Here is a 17,980-nt window from a genome sequence, read left to right on the forward strand (position 1 = left end):
CTTCGTGGGAAGGCTGAAAGCAAGTCTCTTCCACCCCTATTGAATTAAATCTGTTTAAGAACTGCTGTAAGTAACTATAAAAACTGTCACTCTAGGCTTTATAGTTAGATCCATTTCCTTTAAAAAAATGCTTATTATCATCTACCTTTATTTCTCATAACCCAAGTGGTATTTGACATGCAGTTTCCCTTGAAGTGGTTTCTTGTGAGGTATGTTTCCAATCTAATAGTCATAAGAGTAATTGTTGGGACCATTTATTAAGCAATTTACAGATCAGTACAGTTGTCTCTCAGTGTCCAAGGGAGATTGGTTCCAGGACCCTGTGGATACCAAAATCCACAGATGCTCAAGTCCCTCATAGAAAATGGTGTAGTATTTGCATATAACCTGTGCACATCCTCCTGTATAATTTAAGTAATCTCTAAATTAGTTATAATACCTAATACAATGTAAATGCTATGTAAATAGTTGTAAATACAATGTAAATACTATGTAAATAGTTGCATGTGTGACAAATTCAAGTTTTGCTTTTTGAAACCTTCTGGAATATTTCTTTTTCGAATATTTTCAATCTGAGGTTGGCGGGATCCGCGGATATGGAACCCGCGGATGGTGAGGGCCGACTATACTAATAAACACTGTTTCACTACCTTACATTTGAAAATCCAGCTATACTCATTTGATGTAAAGTACTATTAGTGCCAGAAAACGCAAAAATGCTCAAAGACTAATGGGTTTGTAAAGGAAAAAAAAGATACTGAAGCTAGCCTTAAAGAGCTCCCACTGGTCAAATTCAGGACAATCTGAACACCATGAGAACTAACTGAATCCATCAGTTTATGGTACTGCGTCAGGACTTTTGAAAGACTCTAAGAAATATAAGGCTGAATAAGACAACTTTTCCCATCAAGGAACGCACAGCTTAGCTTGCCCTGGAGCATCAAGGACAGTATAACAGCCACTAATTAAAATAAACGAAATTAAGTGCTGTGTTTGCTCCCATTTCTGAACTATCAAGTATTATCAGTACCAACCACATAGTCTTTATCAAATTAACTGTTCTGCTTCTTCCCATCAGACTGTAAATTCCTTGAGAGTAAGACTACACTGTACTTCCTATAGTGTCTGGCACAATATCAGAAAAAGTTCCACCTGACACAGCTTAATATCCAAGTCTGACTTTACACTTCTAACGGGTTCTGTTCCTTGGCCAGTGTGATATTATCTCTTGAGGATATTTACTTGGTCCTTAATTCTGAGTACTTGGTCCTTAATTCAGATCTAAAACCCTAGTTCTATATTGCTTTTGTATTCTCTAAATTGGCTGCTCACCCAGAGTTTATCCTAGAAATCTCATTACAAACCCTTCTAGAGGCATGTCCTACTTCAGTCAATATTCCTAAGAGTCTTCTTTCCTTGGTATCTCATCTTTTCTATGTTCTAATTTCTTTTCCTGCCTTGCTTTCTTTTTTTCTTTAATTTATATTGGAGTATAGTTGATTTACAATGTTGTGTTAGTTTCAGGTGTACAGCAAATTGTTTTATATTTTTAATTTTTCTTTCCTAAGTGATTTCATTATCTCACTCTCTCCTACCAGACCTTTTTTTTCATATTCTCATGATTCAACTCCAATTCCTTAATGAAATTACCATCATTAGAAACACATTTTTCATTGACAAATTAAAAAATCTCTTTTTACCTACAGTAGGAACAGGATACACAGATGCATGTAATTAGGTAGAAAACACTCTTTTTATGAATGTAACATAAAACTAGAAAACGGTCTAAAAGTCTTGAATAAAAGTAAAAGTGTGGGATTATTATAGATTTCTTTATATGAATGTGGTATTTCTTTTTGGAGGCAAAGAATGAATGGAAAGACATATATCCCTGGAGATTAAAAGAAAAATTAATCTAGAAACAATTACTGGAAGTTTGGTCACCAGTTAAATATCAAACTCATATATATATATATATTTTTTTTTCCTATATATGTATCTCTGAAAATCATATATATATGATTTTCAGATTATTTTCCATTATAGGTTATTACAAGATATTGAATATAGCTCCCTGTGCTATACAGTAGATCCCTGTTGTTACCTAGTGTATATATAGTAATATGTATATGTTAATTCCAAACTCCTAATTTCTCTCCCCCTTTCCCCTTTGGTAACCGTAAGTTTGTTTTCTATGTCTGTGAGTCTATTTCTGTTTTGTAAGTAAGTTCATTTGTATCATTTTTTAAGGTTCCACATATAAGTGATATCATATATTTGTCTTTCTCTAAATAACAGACTCTTCAAACAGAATGTATTGAATAGCTAAGCTAATTTACGTCCTTGAGTAAGCTTGTATTTCTTAAATAATATGTATATATAAAATTGGGTTGACTATTTTACCTGGTTTCTAGAAATGTCAGATTTGGCTAAAAAATCTCAGTTGCCTCTGTTTTCAGAAAATCATCTAATATTTAAAAGCTAAGATTTTAGTGGTAACCACTGGAAACTGAAGCAGAATCTGAAGGGTCAAGTCCCCAGTCTCAGATCAAATAAAAGTTCAGATCCTGAAGCTGAAGGAAAAGTAAAGAATACTAAGTGAGAGTAGATTTCTACTATCTAGACACTGGGTTCTCATCTGAGAGAGGTAGTTAATTTTAATTCAATTAAACATCTATGAAACTCCTACTCTATCTACCATGAGACAGCTAAATTGGTCGGCAGGACTGGTAGGGCAGTGGGATGTAGTAAATCAGAGGCCAGAGCTCCTGGGCAGTAGTTCCGTCTCTGCCACCAAAGAGCTGTGCAACTTTGGGTAAGTCCCTTTAAGTCTTGGGCCCTCAGCTTCCTCATTTACCAAGTGAAAAACTAGATAAACTTTAAGAACATGCCTGGTTTAAAAAAAACATAAATCTGAAATCTCAGCTTTAAGTCTTTTACATAGTGATATTATTCCAGACATAAAATATTGTACAATAATTTTTTTAATCTTATGACTTCAAATAAGATAAGCTGCTTACCGAAGATAAAATGGAACATATAAGAGAAACAGGAGTAATAACACTCATTTAAAGAAGTCATTAAGAATCAATTTTTTTATCAGTAAATGGAGGTTGTAAGATTAAAAACCAGTGCTAAACGTTTCATTCAAGGGCCTTAAACCAATTTTCATAGGAGTACAATTATAATCTCTCATTATCTACATAGGACCTTTTTTTGGGGCAGCAGAGAAAAAAGAATTTACTTGCACTGAGGCTTGTGTGAGCTCCTGCATGGTACTTCACATTGTTCTAACTAGAGAAAGAACAAGTTGAAGGAAATAATTTCTTTTATTAAGAAGCTTCTACACTGAGAAACCTAGCACTTTTCACTGTAAAAACATACATGAAGGCTTAAAATTCCACATTTTGAAAAATTTCTTAAATAATAACCTTAAAATTAAACTTCAATTATCAGGGCTTCCCTGGTGGCACAGTGGTTAAGAATCCGCCTGCCAATGCAGGGACACAGGTTCAAGCCCTGGTCCAGGAAGATCCCACATGCCGCGGAGCAACTAAGCCTGTGTGCCACAAGTACTGAGCCTGCGTTCTAGAGCCCACGAGCCACAACTACTGAGCCCGTGTGCCACAACTACTGAAGCCCACGTGCCTAGAGCCCATGCTCCTTAACAAGAGAAGCGACCACAATGAGAAGCCCGCGCACTGCAATGAACAGTAGCCCCTGCTCGCCGCAACTAGAGAAAGCCCGCACGCAGCAACAAAGACTCAGTGCAGCCAAAAATAAATAAATTAAAAAGTAGTTGTATTTCTAAAAAAGATAATTCAATTATCAACAGCCAACCGTACAAACAGAAAACACTATTTTTGATTCTTATTTCTGCCTCCAGATACAGATTGTTGTTATCAAAGTTGTTTGTAAGAATGTAAATTCTATTCTAGGTTACCACTCTGTAAACTAGGTAATATACTCAGAGTTTTGCAAGATTTAAAAGGAAACAAACACTGGTAGAAACAGTAGCATAGAATAAGCATCCAGTTAAGAAAACAAAACCAAAATCATTCAGTTGGACAAAAAGAGGAAAAAATAGCTGTCAATACCTACAGAGCCAAATGACTAAGTTCTTTTCTACCTTTATTCTGGTTTTAATGCCTAGATGAAAATCAATGTTTATTGAGTCTTTAAAAAGCTTCTTCTTCTTCTTTTTTTTTTAATTCAAGTTCAAGTGGTTTTATTAACTATTTTTAAACTGAAAAATACAGGGAAGAAAAAAAGACTCAAACAGTACCAAAGGGTCATCTGTCATTTGACTCTTAAAGATCCTTATTTCAAAAATTCTAGTTGATAACAAAATGAGTATACATATTAAACATATTAAGACTGTTTAGGACATTAAAATACATTTTGGTAGATATTTAATTAAATCCATAGCTCAGGTATACATAAACAGAGTTATCAGAATTTAAAAACTTAAATATTACATGTATAAATATTTCCTAAGCCAAACTGCAGTAAGGGCTTTGTTTAGATTTCTTTTTATTTACTCAAACTCCTAATTTCATACTTGGCTAGAAGAAAAAAAAGAAGATTCTAGTGACATACGACAACTTAACTTAAAAAAACCTGCCTCCCCAACAAAGGAGACAGGAAGACAGAAGACCTTTTGGAAACCAGCACAATGTCTATCCTTCGAGCGAAAGTTGGTTCCACTTACCCGGATTGTACGTTGTTTAGAGCATCCTGTAATAGTTCTTTCTTTTTTTTTTTTTTGTCCTGAAATAGCTAACAGTTCTCTAATTTCTTCAAGAAGGAGGTGTTAGTAATCGTTCAGTGACAGACCATAGATCGATCCTTCTCAAGTTCTTTCATAAATCATCCACCGTTTTCTGATAAATGGTAAAAAATGATGACGAAACCTCTTTACATAAACTCATTCTTCAGATGGATCAGGGAAGTTTAAAAATCTAATTAAAACAACTATGCTGAAATGCTTCTTTCTTGAAAGTCTCCTTTTGGGGGGTTCCTATATCTTCACACTTCCCAGTTCCCCTCCTATCCCACTGGTGGTTTTAGCCTCCTTTGCTGGCTCTCTTGACCTTAAAGGTCAGGAGCCCACTAACTTGCTCCTGGACCTCCTTCTCTTTATCTACGAATGCCATTTATATGCCAATGACTAGTAAACCTATTTTTCGCCGTGACCTCTTTTTTAGAACCTCATACTCACATACCCATTGTCTACCTGCTATTTTCATTTTAATGTTTAACAGGAATCTCAATCTTAACATAAACAAAACAAAGCTTTGGATCTCCCCTTCCCTAACCTCAGTAAGTGGCACCAACCATTCACTCAACTATGAAGCCAAAAACCTCTGGAGTCACTGACTGCACTCTCATGTCCCTCATACAATCCATCTGCAAATTCTCTGCCTCTAAAACATATCTCTAATACATCCACGTTGCTAAGATTTCCACTTCTGCCATCCTTCTAAGTCACCTTTGCTCTTACCTTGACTATTTTAACAGCCTCCTAATGAGCTTCCCTATTTCCATTCTTACTTTCCTACAATCAATTCACCACATAGCAGGCAGGGCAAATCAAAACACATCACTCTTTGCTTAAATCCATTCCCACTCAACCAAGAATAAAATTCAAATGATTTATCCTGGCTTACAAAACACCATATATGATTTGACTCTGTCTTCCTCTCTAATCTTACCTCATACCATTTTTTCCCGCCCTGTGCTACACTCCAGCCACATTAGTATGGTTTCTCAAAAAGTCCACTTCATTTTTGTCTAGGGTCTTTGTGCTAGTTGTTTCTTCTGCCAGGCATGATCTTTCCAATGTTTTTCGCATATCAGGAAGCTTCTTAGCATTCCTATCACAACTTATATGTTATGTTATCAGCAAAGCCTTTCACAATCATTTCTTCATTAAAAATGTTTTCATGGAGTAACTACCACATGCCAATATTGTTCTGGATGCTGGGGGGAAGGTACCCAATCTTATTAGTAATTAGGGAAATATACATTAAAACCATAATGAGAATCCTCTTCACAGTCAGTGACTAAAATTAGATAAAGACTGACAATCCTACATGCTGATGAGGATGCAGAACAATAGAAACTATCTTTACTGCTCATGGGAGTATAAATAACAGCAATGTTCTTAAAAGGCCAAAATGGAAGTAATTCAAATATTCACGAACAGAATAAATTGTGGTATATTTATACAAAGAAAAGTTACACAGCAATGAGAATGAATAACCTATAGCTACATTTAAAAATAACATGGTTAAACTGCACAAACAACTTTGAGCAAAAGAAGACACCAAAGAACATATACCATAAGAAGCCATTTATATAAAATTCAAAAACTTAAAACTACTGTATTAGAAACTGATATTGTGGTTATTTTTGAGGAGGAGGGAGTAAGGAGAGGTTGTGAAAGAATATGAATGGAGCTCTGGGGTCTATTTCTTGGACCTGGATGGTGGTTACATGGGTGTGATTACTGTGATAATTTACTGAGCAACAAACTTGTCACCTGGGCACTTTTCTGTAAGTTTTACTTCTATAGAAAAGTTTTAAAACAGTTTGTGTTCTTTAGACTGTTCAGTTTTTATGATTATGAACCCATACTATTACAGAATGTTAAGGATAATAGCTGATGGACTCATACTAGAAGGTCTTCTTTATGAAAAGAGCCATGAAGAAACTGTTGTTTGGTCTTAGTATCAGGAATAGGTGTGACTTTGGACAAGTTATTTAGCCTTGGTGAGCCTATAATATGGGAATAATAATTTTTACAGAATAACTGTGAAGATTAAAATAATTATCCAAAAGATCTATACCTGGTTTAGCAACAACCACATAGAAAGCTTAATAAAAATGGGGAATATTTGCTTTACATTGAAAAGCTACTAAGTGAATAGAACTAGAATTACTTTTGTGAGACTTTATGGATATAAAGCACATTAAAACTATTTTATTAAAAAAAAACTATTTTATTAAGACATAAAAATTGAGCAAAGCTGTATAATGGGGAAATATTTTTTAGTGTAAGTGAACTATCTTCAGTCTGGAATAAATTTACCTATTCCTAGAACATCCACTGGAACACATCACCATCAAGAACAAGTGAAAACATAAAATTTGTATTCCAAAAACATTTTCAAATCAGCTGTTTAGCGCGCATTTTCGCGTGAAACAATACCGTAAATGGTAGCAAGGCTTCAAGGAACCCAGAGGAGCTTAGTTAACTGATAATTTGGGTGAACCATATGATTATACTTCTCAATATGTCAATACATAAATGAGTTCTGAGTACATTTCCTTTGGCTTCTAAATGAGATTAACTTTCTACCTCCTTCTATCTCCCTTTCCTGGCATTTAGAAAATATTCTTCGTCTTTAGTGGTCGGCAGCTGCAAGAAGACAGATCAGCATTGAAAAAGTAGATGGCTTATTCATTTCTGGAATCTACATTTTTGTTTTATGGCTCCGACTGAAATGTTTCTGATGTCCAATCTGCCTGAAAAAATTTCATTTTTCAAAACCCAGCCCAGATGCTGTTGCCATCTTATCCCTGTATGTTTCAAAGGAGGCTATATAGCATATGGTAGTTAAGTGCATGGATGGGCTTAAAGTCATATAGTCTAGCATTCTACCTCTATCACTGACTAGTGTATGACCATGGGGAGTTATTTAATACCCCAGAACCTCAGCATTATGACAAGTAAAGCATGAATAATAATGATGCTACCTATTTCAGAGGACTGTTGTGAAGATTAAAAGAAATAAAGGAAGTATAATACTTAGTACAGTGTCTGACACAGAGCAGCTGTTGAATGAATGGTAGCTACTATAATGCTGTACTTTTCATTATGTATTACAATTTGTTTATTTGTACGCCTACATCCTTTGTTAGACTGTGAGCCCCTTGAGGCTATGGATTGTGTTTCAATCTTCTTTATCTTCAGTTCTAAACCCAGTGCCTAGTACAGAGTAGGTGCTGTGATGATAGATGGGTGTAAGGGCAGGAGGTGGGAAGACGGGATAACGAAAGCACTTAAATTGGGACCTTGGGTCTTTTCTATGTCTCCCATGAGGACAGAATGTAGGCTTAAGGGGAGGATTTAACCACAGCTCCTGCCAGGTCTGGGGCAGCAAGAGTTTCCACAGTGGCTTCTGTGAAGCTCTTGGCAGGGTAAAAGGCTTCAAATTAAAAGATTGCTATGGTAGGTAGGTAATATTAGGAGCAAAATTAAGTGGTGAGGGTAGGAATCACAGGAGTTGGGAGTCACAGAAATCACATGGATGGATGACAGTAAGGTGCAGAAAGTGAAGCTAAATCTCTATTTGCAATGTTAACAGAGAGAGCCCTTGTGGCTAGGTCAACTGCAGAATTTACTTACTGGATATATGCAGATTCATGTGTCAAGGAGGACAACACAGTTAAAATATTGTCATTAATTGACATTCTTAGGATTTTAAACATCGATGACATGTTTTCTAATCTAATGTCTCTGTAAGCAGCACAGAAAAGAACAGGCCAAACTGGATTAGATCCTGGCTCAACCATTTATTATTTGCATCACCTTGGGAAAAGTTACTTAATCACTGTGAGTCTGTTTCCACATCCATTCAACTGAGGATACCACCATCACATGGGATTATTATGAAGATTAGTAGTAATAAATATGAAGTATCTGACACAATGCTTGGCCGACAGACCAATGAATAGTATCTATTATTGTTATTTTATAGATTAACAATATATTCAGCCATTCATAAAAATAACCTGCTTAATCCTCTTTACTATTTCATCCAGCTAACTATGCTAAGTGGTCATAGCTGTTATAACATGTACAACATTGCTGTATCTTCAGGAAGATGAATCTACAAAGTTTGTCTCACTATTTCCTTCAATATTTAGAGAAGTACAAAGATCAGCTAACAAAGTGACTATTAACAGTCACATGCTCAAATACAACATTAACACTTAAAAGTCAATTCTTATGTTGAAAGCCAAAGATTCTGGCAAATTTTAGCATACAGACAAAAGTTAAGTTGGAGCAATTAGATTGACTTCAGTTATCTTTTTTTTTTACCACTGTGAAGTGCTATAAACAAGAATGAAAAAAACACTAAAGAAGTGACAACTTGTTTAAACTTCTCAAGAACCTGGTCCAAAAAAGAGTAATTTTTATAGTAAGTTGACTACAACCATTTATCTCAGTTTAAATGTTCACTTGTTTTCACTTATCTTTTCTTTAGTTATAAGACTTTGAACAGGTGCATATATTAAAATCTGCTCAGAAAACATAATGAAAAGAAGTCTCCAACTGAAGACCTATAGTGGTTTCACATTATCTATAATAGTAAACTTAATCTCTTCTAGCTTTGAAGATTCACCATAAGCTGGCTCTATTCAGTCTAACCTTATTTCCACAACGCAGTCGCATTAATTCTTTTTTTAAAATAAATTTATTTATTTATTTTTGGCTGTGTTGGGTCTTCGTTGCAGCATGCGGGCTTTCTCTAGTTGTGGCATGTAAGCGGAGGCTACTCTTTGTTGCGGCGCGCAGGCTTCTCACTGCGGTGGCTTCTCTTGTTGCGGAGCATGGGCTCTAGGAGCGTGGGCTTCAGTAGTTGTGGCACGTGAGCTCAGTAGTTGTGGCTCACGGGCTCTAGAGTACAGGCTCAGCAGCTGTGGCGCACGGGCTTAGCTGCTCCGTGGCATACGGGCTTTTCCCGGACCAGGGCTCGAACCCGTGTCCCCTGTGTTGGCCGGTGGATTCTTAACCACTGAGCCACCAGGGAAGCCTAGTCGCATTAATTCTTAATCAAATCTGGCCTCCTCTAAACTCCCAACCCCATACCCACTCTCACCTCTGTGTGCTTGTGTGGTCCCCAGCTGTACTCATTCTCCTCTCTATTATGCTTCCTAACTGGGACTTGGTTAAGCCCAGGACTCTGGCCTATTCTGAATCACCTAATTAGCATCTTATCACAAACTGTTCTAGTTTTTAATTTGCACAATCTAGCTCTCTATTTTAACAGAAGAAACTTCTACTTGTTAAGTAATTTTCTTTTCATGTTTGCATAAGATAAAAGATTGCTTTCACAAGCCACAGAAAAAAACCCTACCTACATTAAAGTTAAACCTCATGAACTATTATATTTTCTGCCGTTCCTGATGAGGAGAATATCATTATTTATTTATTTATTTATTTATTTATTTTTTGCGGTATGCGGGCCTCTCACTGTTGTGGCCTCTCCCATTGTGGAACACAGGCTCCAGACGCGCAGGCTCAGCGGCCATGGCTCACGGGCCCAGCTGCTCCGCGGCATGTGGGATCTTCCCGGACCGGGGCACGAACCCGTGTCCCCTGCATCGGCAGGCGGACTCTCAACCACTGTGCCACCAGGGATGCCCGAGAATATCATTATTTTTAGTTAAGGTACATTCCTTATCACTAGATGTCAAAATTATAAATGGGAGATTGCTTTATTTTAGTCATAATTTCCTTTGGGAAAATCTTTGAACATAAGGAATAATTCTTAGGGTTCTCAAAAGAATAAGGGTTTCTAGAACATGTTTATTTGTAATTTGTTCTTTCATTCACGGCTATCAGATCAGAACAGATTATAAAAAATGCACACGAATAGGTAAAGATTATACATGATCCTGAATCCCTCAAATGTTATCAGAGCTGAAAATCAATATTTATAGGCATGACCTCCCAAATTTCAGGACAAATTAAATTAAACCACATCTAAGATTTATCATTTTTGTTAATGTTTTGTTTTTTCATTCAGATTTTACTTAGATTGACTGCCTCCAGGAGGTATTACCCAAAACACTTAGACTTTCACTGAAGAGTGTAATACCAGGAAAGGGTAATATCCAAACTTTTTCCTTTGAGGTTTAAATTAATTTAGTGAAGAAAATGAGTTTCTTTCTTAACAAATGAGGTTTATGTTACCCATTCAAATCTCATCACTGTGAATAAACATTATTGTACAAATAATTCAAGGTAAGAAACACACTTTTCCATTCATGTTTAGCCAGATATTTATCATTTAAAAAAAAAGGAAACTGACCTAGAGCCACATTAATAAAAAGTGTCTCTCTAATCAAAACACATTAAATAATTTAAATTACCTAGTATACTATCTAGTAAAACTATCTGAAAATTTCATGAGCTGAATCTCACAGATTCAAGGCAGTGCCAGTTTAAAAAGTATTCAGATACTAAGAAATCTGTTAACTGATATTAGGCAAGTATCCTTTTTTGCAATCTCGGTAATACCGCTTGGGAAAAAGAAGAGTAAAAAAAACTTCCCTCTATCCACAACGGTAAATACCACAAATCTACTATAGAAGTAAAAAGAAAATTTTCATTTAATTTAAGTAACTTTGACACCTAGACAAACTACCTTTTCAGATCACAATAAAAAAGTGAAATATTTGCCATACAAATATTAATTGATCGTTTCAGATCATGATTAAAGCGGTTTAAGGAAAATAAATCCTCAATATTGGAACAGAAAAATTCATGTTAAAAAGAAGGTAATCTTCCAAAATATTATTATGAATCATAATCAAAGATTCACAGAAAATATTTACCATGAAAGAGTCAGTCATAAGCAATAATAAAGTGTTGTGTCAATACAGAGGAAGGAAGAAAGAAATATGTGAAGATCAAAATTTATCACTTACCTCATGATTCAGCTCTGCTATCTGATCTTTCAGTTCCCTAATGTACTGGTTAGAATCAGACTTGTTAAGCTGTCCTTGAAGCTTTCCTTCTTCTTTCTGTTTTGTGACAATACAACAAAGCAAAATCAAGAGACAATTTTCACAGCATATACTCGAACATTTGAAGATACAGGATAGCATAAGGGCATATCCTTTAATTGGCTAAATTCTGAACAAATCTATTCTCAAACTATTTCTGTATAATAATTAATAGTAAACTATATTGAATATTTCTAAATAGTGCTTATTAATTATATTAATACAATTTATAAAATGTACCTTTTGAGAGACTCTTAGAAATCAATAATCAAATGGGTCTACTAGTGAAAAAAATTACCCTAGAATTCAGAAGTCATTTATCCAGTTATTTTGAGGGCAAATGCTTTTCTATCCGTTCTATAAGAGATTCAATGCTTAGCTGAGAAGGTTGTAAGCCTCCTACAGCTACACTACGAACCTGCTTTTGCTGGGGAACAGAGAAGGAAAAAAAACAGGTTCTCCAAACCACTCTTAAAAGGGGAGGACAGCTCTGAAATCTCTTCTGTTTAATTAGTTCAGGAATGTGATTAAAAGGTGCTCCAATCCTAAGAATTAGTTCTAGAATCATGCTGGGATCATTTTCCAGGGAAGTAGACTAGGAAGGGGAGGAGCTGCCTTTTCTTATACCACCTGAAAACAAATGTACTTTGAAGGTAAAGAACTTATTAAAGAGTGAAAACAGGATTGTTTTTGTTATCTCCAGATTATTTGTTTAGGAAGTTGATGCTTAAAATGTTAAGAAGCTCTGATGCAGAGACATCTACTGAAACTACTCATGCCAGAAAAGTACCAATTCACTTTCAATAGTCATCACTCAGTTTCCTTCCATGGAGACAACCACTGTTGACAGTTTTTTTAGTGTAGTCTTTCCATGGTATTTTCTACATATATAATCAAACACACATGTATACCCACATATTTTTACTCATACTACTGACACTATACAAGCTGTTCTACACTTGCTATTACCTCTCAAGAATACAACTTGAAGATCATTCAATATCAGTATACATAGAGCAGAAAGATAATACATTTTGATTTGAAAGAGCTCTGAAGTTCCTGTAAAAGTTATCTTAGTGGTATCTAAATATTTATCGGTTTTTTAAAGTAGGTTTTAAAAGGTGCCTTAGGTTCTGTACAATTACCTTGTAATGGGTTGTAGTGAAGAGCATTTTCCAATGTGGAAAATGTTTCTTTCCACTCACAGTAAGAAGGGACCTTGGACATTATCCGGTTTGGACCTCTGACTGCAGCCAAATCCAGCCTCTACTTTTCTTCTACACACCTTCCCCTAACATCCTTGGCAGAAAGAAGAACTAGACAGAGCTGCTCCGGCAACAGAATGGGTAGCTCCTCTGCAGAGTCAGGGCACCATGCCAACAGGATTGCTCTTCTGTGTTAAACTATCTTTGCCACCTTGATTTCATTCTCATGTACCCTTAGCGTGTTCTGCAAATCCTTTCATCACGTTATTCCTATACATACCTTTATTATTTTATTTTTTTCTTTTGGCAACCTGCCTTAAAAACCTTTTACTGGAATTTGGCCTGCTAAAGCAGTTTGATGTAACCAATGTTTGTATAGATGTAAAAGAAAAACTACTGTTTCTACAGGCTTTAAAACTTTTCTTATACATTTAAACACATGAATATCACATATAATCATCTAAGCAAAGAACTAACTTAACAATTACTATATTCCAAATATGCAGGGCTTCTTAAATATATACAAGAGACACCTTATGGTTTTCAGCCACATTCCCATATATTTTTTTTGGGGGGGGGGGTGTTTCGCGGGCCTCTCACTGCTGTGGCCTCTCCCGTTGCGGAGCACAGCCTCCGGATGCGCAGGCTCAGTGGCCATGGCTCACGGGCCCAGCCGCTCCGCGGCATGTGGGATCTTCCCGGACCGGGGCACGAGCCCATGTCCCCTGCATCGGCAGGCAGACTCTCAACCACTGCGCCACCAGGGAAGCCCCACATTCCCATATTGAAGAAAAAAAATTTTTTGAAGATTTAGTTATAAGTATTAGTATGATGGTCAGATAAATGATAGCAGAACCAATAGAACAGCAGGGATACCAAGTCAGGATCCTAATCAAACCATCTCTGAAGCCTTCCTTACCTGTTTTTTCAGGTATATGAACCAATAAAGTCCCTTTATTATTTAAACCAGTTCGAATATGGATTTGTCCCTTGCAACCAAAAAAAAATAAAAGCTAACATATCTTGAGCACTTATTAGACCTTCACAATTGAGGTTCCCCACAGGAATTAAGCCCTAATGCCTAAAGCATCATTGTATGTAATGATTTAACTTACCTCTTATGCATCTAAAATCGTACTAGCTATGTACCATCCTTAGAAGAATCGAGAAAATAGTTACTCAGTTTTCTGTAGGACTTAATTCTTTTGTGGAGCTGTGGTGGAGAAAGACTGGGGCTTACAATGAGCTAGGAATTGTTCTAAGCCCTTTATATGTAATCATCACAACAACCCTGTGTAATAGGTATTATTTTTATTCATATTTCCTAGATAAGGAAACTTAAATGAAAGACTGAGTGAACTGTCTGCGTAAGAGTCACAGCAACAGTTGACACATTTTTCACCTTAAATTTACAGCACTATGAACATGAGAAATAATGAAACAGAAGAGAATATATGGAAATCTATGCAAAGGATCACACAAATTAGCTTTCTTGGATTTGTTACAAAAATCTTTATGTATTTATTTCAGCCTCTGCTGATTTAAACGGTAATTGCAATATCAAAAGAATTAAAGATAAAATGCTATAGCAGGGACTTCCCTGATGGCGCAGTGGTTAAGAATTCGCCTGCCAATGCAGGGAACATAGGTTTGATCCCTGGTCTGGGAAGATCCCACATGCCACGAAGCAACTAAGCCAGGACGCCACAACTACTGCGCCTGCGCTCTAGGGCCCACGTGCCGCAACTACTGAGCCCGCGTGCTGCAATTACTGAAGCCTGCGCACCTAGAGCCCATGCTCCGCAACAAGAGAAGCCCACTCACCGCAAGGAAGAGTAGCCCCCGCTGCCCACAACTAGAGAAAGCCTGCGCGCAGCAACAAAGACCCAATGCAGCCAAAAAAAAAAAAAAAAACTATAGCAACTTTCATTTATGGCCCTAAGCTAATGACCCATATTATCAATTTACAGTTGTCTAATACCACTTACATGTACTTATACCTGCATCTTACTTTTAATCACTCCACTTTTTAAATTAAATATTTCAAAGGCACAGAATAAGAACAAAAGAGTATTATAATAAAGACTAATGAACCCACCACCCAAATTCAGCCTGTTTCATAACCATCTCATTCTAAGATTTTCCTTGGCTCTAGACTTCCTCCGCCTTAGTCCTGTATATCTCAAAGATGGCAAAGATGATGTTAAGCAGAAGGGATTAAGTAGTGAGTGCATGAGAGAAGGAATAATGTAGGAAAAAAATTTTTGGAGGAAGAATAGTCATTGACGTAAATAAATGAAGCCGTTATTCTTATAGAAAGTACTTTCTAAATCCCATGTGTGACATGAGAAATGGCAGCAGAAATTTAGTACGTAAATATACTTCCAAAGCAGGGTAATTTGATAAGAATTACTCATTTTAACATGTGTCCAGCTGTCGTTTTTGATGGCTTTAAATTTTAGTCTAATTTTACTATCATGTCATATTAATTCCCTTGAAATGGTTGATTAAATGGAAAGTGCAATCCACTACTAGGGAGAAATCCTTCTGAATGAAATAAGCTAAATGTTTATGGTTTGGAATCAGACTTGGAGAAAGGTGGTTTTAAATCAGGTCCCCAATAAAGGCAAAGGTCTTGAGGATTTTGAACACTGCATAGCAATATCATCATGTGGGATAACATAAAATTTTCAGGGCAAATAAAATGACAAAGCCCAAGGTAAGCTCTAATATTGCAGGGAAGAAGCTCAAGAACGCAGAAATGCTTTAGGTCTGAATGGCTGTAGAATGACCAGTAACAATAATTAATATCATTTCTTCCCTACAGGAAAACTTGCATGAAAAAAATGCTTGGCAAGATAGAAATCATTAAATCTGTTTTACAGAAAGCGATCAAGGGACTTCCCTGGTGGTGCAGTGGTTAAGAATCCGGCTGCCAATGCAGGGCACACAGGTTCCTTCCCTGATCTGGGAAGATCCCACATGTGGCGGAGCAACTAAGCCTGTGAGCCACAACTACTGAGCCTGCGCTCTAGAGCCCGTGAGGCACAACTACTGAGCCCGCGTGCCACAACTAATGAAGCCCACGCACCTAGAGCCTGTGTTGAGCAACAAGAGAAGCCTCCGCGAGAAGCCCACACACCACAACGAAGAGTAGCCCCCGCTCGTCACAACTAGAGATAGCCCATGCGCAGCAACGAAGACCCAACGCAGCCAAAAATAAATAAATAAAATAAATTAAAAAAAATTTTTTTTAAAGCGATCAAGTGACTCCAAAGATTTGTTTCTTCCAAAGGTGGGTCTTTGTAGGGTTTGGCTAAAAAGTTTGTTATAGCACTTTGATTTCTTTGGAGGAAAGGTAGTGTTTAGTGAAAAACGGCAGTTAAGAAATTTTACAATAAAAAATGGAATGCTTTTAGCTTAAAAAAAAGACTCCTGAAAGATATTTGTGAAAATCAAAGAAGCCCTCTTAGATTTTATGACTAAAAAAATGGTGTTCTTTGAATTTCTATTAACTGCAGAAAAAAAGCATAATTTCAAAGAGAAACACTTTATATGTTTGATCAAATCTAATTGCATGTAGTTGTTCTTTTTAGATTTAAATACAAAGGTTACTATTGGGTTTTTTTGCAAAATTTTTACAAACAAAAAGATTCTGATGCCCATCAAACCACTGTTTCTGTGGACAGACAGACAGATACCCTAATAAACAACCTATAAGGCACACTGGCTAAACTGAAGAAAGAGGAAGGGTGATTAAGCAACTCCAGGCTCTAGCAGTGACCCCAGGAGAAGACAATCACCATCCTGGCACACTTGTCACACATTAGTAGCACACCAGTGTGACAGACACAACAGCTGGAAAGCTCTGCTTGGGGCATTTTGATTCAATAGTCTGCTTTCAGGGAATATAGCTGATATTTCAAAAATAGAAGTAAAAACTGAGAGATGCCCTAAATGCTATTTAATACATTGAAATGTATAAAAATGACCTTTTATCTAAAAGTCTGTGATTTTTATGTTCTACAAATAGGGTCTCATTTAAATATGTTAATATAAAGCCTTTTAAGGATCCTTTTTAAATGTAAAAACTGAATAACTGTATATTTCTAACACCCCAAAATACAATTAACTATTATATTCTAATAAGTGGATATCAATTTGATTTCACTTCTGAGGCAGTTCATTCAATTTTCTAATGTTTAAGATTTTTTTGCAACTATTTTTATAGCTTTCTGTTTTCAAGCAATGTCCACATGGTTCTTTCTGATAAGCAGGTGGGAAAATGTCAGCTACGCTAATAAATTTACCAGGAACCTGCATTTTCTTGAGGTTTTCTTTTGGTCCAACTGATAACAAAAACAGATTGCCAGTTAACTGGTTTCCTAAGCAAAACTAATAAGGTAAGTAACAAACTTAAAGAGATCCAACATATAAACAATTTTGGCAATTGTCAGTAATTTCAGTGAACAGACCTTAAATATATATCTTTTTTCACACAGCAAAAGAAACTATATCAAGAGAGCATAAAGTAACTTTATGAAAGTTTTAAATGCATATTTCACTCTTAGATCTATCTTTGAATGATTATTTTAGGAATTACCATTATGAAGTCTAAAATAATCTAATTCATATTAAGGCCTTAAGCCACTGAGCTTTATATATGAGCCTCTTAGTCAAAAGGTCATTAATAACTCTGGTTAATAATACGCAAGCTTAAGTGACTGGGGTAAAGTATGACAACTTTAACTTACTCTGACATGCATCAAAAATATAAGTGAGCTAGAATGGTGGATGGGTAAGTATCTGATAAAGCAACATTTAAAACATATATCAAAATATTAGTTTTAGAATGGAGGTGGTGAGTTTATGATGTTCACTATACAATTCTTTCAACTTCTGTATGTTTGAAATTTTTCATAATAAAATATGGGGAGGAAGTCATCAATAAAAAGCAATTAATTTCATCTCCC

General features: G+C 36.1%; 1 protein-coding gene across 7 annotated transcripts in view; it reads right to left on the reverse strand.

Moving 5' to 3' along the window:
• Positions 1-17,980, reverse strand: part of EVI5 (ecotropic viral integration site 5) — a 206,246-nt gene that overhangs the window by 19,443 nt on the left and 168,823 nt on the right. For all 7 annotated transcript variants that reach the window (XM_060025628.1, XM_060025591.1, XM_060025620.1 and 4 more), the window contains one exon: positions 11,725-11,820. In XM_060025628.1, the coding sequence (XP_059881611.1) occupies positions 11,725-11,820 (96 nt within the window). The remainder of the gene's footprint in view (positions 1-11,724; positions 11,821-17,980) is intronic.

The sequence above is a fragment of the Delphinus delphis genome, chromosome 1 (assembly GCF_949987515.2).
Source record: "Delphinus delphis chromosome 1, mDelDel1.2, whole genome shotgun sequence".
Classification (NCBI taxonomy): Eukaryota; Metazoa; Chordata; class Mammalia; order Artiodactyla; family Delphinidae; genus Delphinus; species Delphinus delphis.